The following is a 6,005-nucleotide window of genomic DNA, read 5'->3' on the forward strand; positions in this document are numbered from 1 at the left end:
TATCTTTAATCTCCCATCGTATTAAATGTATGGGTACGGTGTAAGTCACGCTCTTTGCAGCCTCGTTACCTGTTATTATTTAAAGCTGACAAACCAAAGATGAGAAGTTATGATAAAAATATAAGTAATGTATCACGTTTATATTCTTTTATTTCTCCCAACACCTTTGTGAAGGATATTGCTGGTTTAAACAGCGATAAGATGCGTTTAAAGTAACATCTTGCCAGATTTGGCGATTGATTAAACTTGACACCAGCCAGTAGCGATGTGATAAAACAGATAAATACCTATAGTAATTAAATTACTTTTCCCCTCACTAGCTCGGAACCACGTGTTTTGTCCTTTAATACCAGCGGGTAAAAACGCATTTTATCCACTAGTGGGTAAAGTAATTTGACCTTGAATAAAGTCAAATTAACTGCTTTAAAATTGATAAAAGTAGGTGAATCCAGTAATTAAGCTGATTTACCACCTGTGGAACTACTGGAAGCAGTGATAAACGCATTTTTTTGTGTTGTAGTTTCCTCGCTATAGTGAGGGGAAAAGTTTTGTGTTACACTCGGGTGCAAATGTATTTTACTTCTCGTGTGTTAAAAAAACTCGCTAGTTCAGGATTCTATTCTAGAACCACTCGCTTCGCTCGTGGTTCAACTATAGAATCCTTTCACTTGCTCGTTTTTCAATTCCACACTACTCGGCGTTAAAATACAACTTTGCCCCCTTGTATAACAAATAACTATTCCTATTTCTTATAAAACTAACTATTATGGCGTTATTTAGTACACGACTACAAGGAGTGTGCGTGTATTACATACGCGCCGCTCCGCATAGGTACGTAGGCGTGTTGTAGTAGTGTCAAGTTTACGTATCTATGTAGTTCATAGGGGGCGGATCGAACCTTCTAACACGCGCAAATGCAATAAAGATCCGACCCAGTAAAAAATACTACCTAAACGAGCATCTTTTTTTCGTTTTAATACTCAAGCACTGAATTAGCCAAAGTGGCGGGTAATCTCATTCATATCTTCGAGGTTGTCGAAATTTGAGGGTAGAAATGAATGCTCCCGCCTGCCATTCCAAACGAGAATCTTTGTGTTCACATTCCGCCTAGTCTGATCCGGTGACGTGGTGCTTCCACATGTTGAAAATGTTGCGGTATACTATTTGTGTGGTGTTGTTGGTGCTCGTTCCAGGTAAATGCTATTTTGTATACATTTAGTATACGAAATTCTATTCACTAAATAAGTAAGAATTTCGTAAGCAGAAAACAAGTGGGATATAGGTATTTTCAGAACATAGAATTTCTTTCCGAGCTTTTCACCGATGGCTGAAGCTGTAGTAAGTACGTGTATTTGTGTTATTTTTCAGTTTAGCACCTACGTATTTGGAATAAAATAATGACAGAAAATCGTGATCTAAGTAGTGATTACTGATTAGTCATATGTATAAAATCTATACTGGAATCTCTCATTTCCAATAGTTTTACTAGTATTTACGTTGACCCTGCGTGTCGTGAATCGTGAACTCATGATAGGTAGGTACCTACATTTTTCGTACGTAATAGCGTCAATAGTGTGGTCAATAGCCTACCCTACGGAGACTACCTAATCCTAACTAGTCATTTTAGTCCTTTTTAAATACGGTTTAAATAGTACCAGGTAGTTCTTTGAAGTAATTATTTTCGTAATAAACCAGATAGCACGACTAACGTCATTAGCATATTAGAGTATATCACTTGAAAAGAAGGAGAAGCAATTGTTCAATGCCGGAAACATTCTACTCGTACGTTTTAACCCTTAAATGCATGAATTTTTCTTTTAACGAGATATTAATATATGTGATAGACAATGGTTTTCTGACTCTCGGAAAAATAATAAAAAAAAAATATTTAAGATCGATTTTTATACTAAATCAGTGTTAGAAGTTAAATAGGCCAAATCTTATTTATATAAATATATCGTAATTGGTAAGTTTTATTAAAAAAAAATACTACTATTAAAAGGTACACTATTTGTGAAACCTTTATGATAAAATGTTTAAACATAAACTAATTACTAACTCCGAAAAAATCAGCCTAAATCACATACTAAAAATCGCCATTGTCCTGTTTTTTTACACTTTTCCGCCATTTCATATTAATTCTTAAATAATAAATAGTAAATCATTATATTATTTAATTTATTTAATTCTTCTTCTTCTTTGCCTGTCCCTCTTTCCTGTTCATCTGGGGTCGGGTCTCCTTGTATTTCTGCGCCAAAGTGCGCCAAATTTATTTAATTGTATATTAAATAATAATAAATAACGAATAATAATTAAGCAATAAATGTGATTTTGGATAGCTACATATTGAGCCACGGGCCATCAAATATATGATACATATATACATCACCATGCATTTAAGGGTTAACTTTCAACCCCCTCCTCCCCCTTCCAGTGCTATCGCGGCATGTTCCCCGCTTCAGCGAGCTGGACGCCGAGGAGCAGCAGCTGTACCGCGCCGCCTACGACACTCCCTCCTACGACCACGACGAGTACCAGGAGGAGGACCTGGAGCCGGGTATGACAGTGTTCCAGGTGTACCAGCGCTATCGCTCGCGTGCACGCTTCGAGGAGCAGCAGCTATACCGCGCCGCCTACGACACGCCCTCCCACGACCACGACGAGTACCAGGCGGAGGACCTGGAGCCGGGTATGACAGTGTTCCAGGTGTTCCAGCGCTATATCTCTCGGGCCCGCTCCGAGGAGCAGCAGCTGTACCGCGCCGCCTACGACACGCCCTCCTACGACCACGACGAGTACCAGGAGGAGGACCTGGAGCCGGGTATGACAGTGTTTCAGGTGTTCCAGCGCTATAGCTCTCGTGCCCGCTCCAAGGAGCAGCAGCTGTACCGCGCCGCCTACGACACACCCTCATACGACCACGACGAGTACCAAGAGGACCTGGAGCCGGGTATGACAGTGTTCCAGGTGTACCAGCGCTATCGCTCGCGTGCCCGCTCCGAGGAGCAGCAGCTGTACCGCGCCGCCTACGACACACCCTCATACGACCACGACGAGTACCAAGAGGAGGACCTGGAGCCGGGTATGACAGTGTTCCAGGTGTTCCAGCGCTATAGCTCTCGTGCCCGCTCCGAGGAGCAGCAGCTGTACCGCGCCGCCTACGACCACGACGAGTACCAGAAGGACCTGGAGACTGGTATGACAAAAATAATATTTTCTTTACAGAATATAAAGAGAACAGAAAAAGTATACACATACAGATACACCTTGGCCAGGAAATAAGAGAGCCTCATTTGTTGACTTCGGCTGACAATGAAATAATATTTCTATGGAAGATTAAAGGGTTGTTAACACGCGTTTACCCCCGGAGCTGCAGGTGCAGGCGTACATGGGACGCGGTGACTTGTCTACCATCAAGCTGTTTACTTGTTTGCCACTGTGTTGAATAAAAGCTTTTAAAAAAGAAATAAAGAATAGTGCATAGATAGATACTTCCTGTGTTGAATGGTCAGTCAGAGATCATAAGTTATTAGGTATCGATAAAAAAAGGGATAAACAGTTCGTCGGTATAGTTATAGCAGAACATTTTATGGGTTACTAACTTATAAATATTTTATTTATAATACCTTAATTGGACGTAGTTACGCAAGAACGTTCCAATCCACATGAAATTGTCATTAAGTTTTAGACCTTGTGTGAAAAACAAAAGTCTTTCATTCCAATGACAATTTCAGATGGATTGGAACGTTATTGCGTAACTACATCCAATTATACTGTGACTGTGCCATTTGTACTTGTCAATAAACTATCACTATTCCAGGCAAGCTGGATCTCCTGAAGGACGGTCTGTGGGCCATCAAGGCCAAGATCAAGGAGCTGAAGGCCTTCGACAAGGCGCTGGCGGCCAACGTGCTCACCACCAAGCTCAAGTTGAAGGAGCTCCTAGAGTTCCACTTGAAGAAGAAGCCCATTGAACTGGTGATAGAAAAGAAGAAGCCAGTCTACCAGAGCTACCCTCAGGTATGCTTCCATATGTAACGTTGTAACAGATTACGCGGCTGAAAGGTAAGTTACTTATGTAAGGGCTGTAATTTGTAATTACCTATCCACCAACTAACTACTCCGAGCGTAAAAACCTTGAAGCTTCAGTATGGTTTAATTTCAATTTAAAAAAAACCGGCCAAGGGTGGACTTGTAGCAAAGAGGATCGAGTATTATTCCGAGTTTTCTTTTCTCAAAAACTACTGAGTTCAAAATAAATTTCCTAGAAAGTTACTGTCAAAGTAAAATGTTCAAAAGTTAATCACAGTGCATAGTAAACCCTTATTCATCTATCCAACAATATATCACACGTTGGGGTTGGAATGAAAAAAAATATCACCCCCACTTTACATGTAGCTTAAAACATTTTTTTCTTTTTTAACCTCAGTTTTGACAATTTGGACCATATTCTTAGCTTGATATGTGTTTAAATGTCAAATCTTAATATTAGCGCCATCTAGCCGAGCGTTCCCCAAAGGTTTATCGCCATCTAGCTCACCGTACCTTTTTCTGTATGGTTTGAGGTACGTTTTTTTCTTAGACTTTATCTGTCTATACGGAGTTACATATGTCTTTGACTTGTAGTTATGTGACGTTAGCCGCATAAGCTTTAGACCCGGTGACCGGGATTCGATTCTCGGTTCGGACGCTTTTTCTTAATGAATGATGGTATTTCAGTTTCCATTTCAATAGTCAAAATATTGACTTAGTAACATTGTTCCAGGCCCCCGCTTACCCCGCGCAGCCGCAGTATGAGCCGCAATACGCGGCGCCGCCGCCCGCCTACCACCACGACCCTTACTACGGACACTGACTCTGGAAACTACCCGTATTCGATCTGCCTCGGACTTCCTAAGGTAGTCGGTCTCAGGTTGAGCAAGGTATCACATTGTATGAAAAGACTGCAATATTTCTATGGTAGATACAGATACGTATATAAAAGTGCACAAACCGGAGACTGAAGCATATACAGGGTGCCCGGTAATTAATGGACAACCTTTTAACCACCAAGAGGGCACCTTATACTGGTCCAGAAAATCGACATTAAGGTTTAGTAAAAGTCGCCAGGTTTTCGAGATTTTCACACTTTAAAATTTTAGGTAGTATTGAAATTCCATTGTCCATTAATTACCGGGCACCCTGTATAATGGCGTTAAGCGCTGGCGCATCGTCATCTAGGATAAATCTGAGGGCTATCACTAACATCGAAAAATAGATTCTTCGGTCGCTCGATATGAAATATCTATTGAGAGGCAGATAACGATTTACGATTTTTCGATGTTTGCGAATGAATGACTGTTGTAAATAGATTAGATACATATTTTCATTTATTCCTAGTTCTTCTCTCTTCTTCTTTACTGTAAGAAGACAGAGTAGACATACTGTCAACATTCAACAGTGGGTGATTTTGGGGTCCTAAGGCACTGGTCCCACCGCGAGCTAGTAAGCTATTATGAGCTATCGGCTATAAAAACGAACAAAAGATAAACACTCCCGTGCAAATAAAAGAGACAAGGCGATATTGATAGCTCACCGCTGGGCGAGTAACTATAAACATCGCCGTGTCTCTTTTATTTACACGGGAGTGCTTATCTTTTGTTCGTTTTTATAGCCGATAGCTCATAGTTTACTAGCTCGCGGTGGGACCAGTGCCTAAACCTAAATGCCGAAAATTTTAAGATTTTTTACTCATTTAATTTTCCATTGGACTGAAATTATGTAAATGAAGATCGTGAAAATATTTGATACTTTTTGGATTATTTGGAATTCAAGATTGCGCCTAGAGTTTTTATTTGATGTAATTATTTTAATGATGAAATATTTTTCAGCTACATTTTGGCTTTCAACGATTTTAACATAAAAATGTAACTTATTTAATATAAAAAATGTCTGCGTCAATAAAAAGTTTATTGTATTATAATGTTTTTCTCTCTCGCCAGAGCCGTGTCATAAGAAAGTGCAGT

General features: G+C 40.1%; 1 protein-coding gene across 1 annotated transcript; it reads left to right on the forward strand.

The window, feature by feature from the left end:
- The first annotated feature begins 1,047 nt into the window (after positions 1-1,047).
- Positions 1,048-5,074, forward strand: LOC125233806. The gene is made up of 4 exons (XM_048139932.1): positions 1,048-1,193; positions 2,435-2,557; positions 3,821-4,020; positions 4,766-5,074. Exons 1-4 carry the CDS (start codon positions 1,139-1,141, stop codon positions 4,853-4,855), a joined length of 468 nt encoding a protein of 155 aa, XP_047995889.1. The 5' UTR covers positions 1,048-1,138; the 3' UTR covers positions 4,856-5,074.
- The last annotated feature ends 931 nt before the right edge of the window (positions 5,075-6,005 follow it).

The sequence above is a fragment of the Leguminivora glycinivorella genome, chromosome 1 (genome assembly GCF_023078275.1).
Source record: "Leguminivora glycinivorella isolate SPB_JAAS2020 chromosome 1, LegGlyc_1.1, whole genome shotgun sequence".
In the NCBI taxonomy this organism is placed as follows: domain Eukaryota; kingdom Metazoa; phylum Arthropoda; class Insecta; order Lepidoptera; family Tortricidae; genus Leguminivora; species Leguminivora glycinivorella.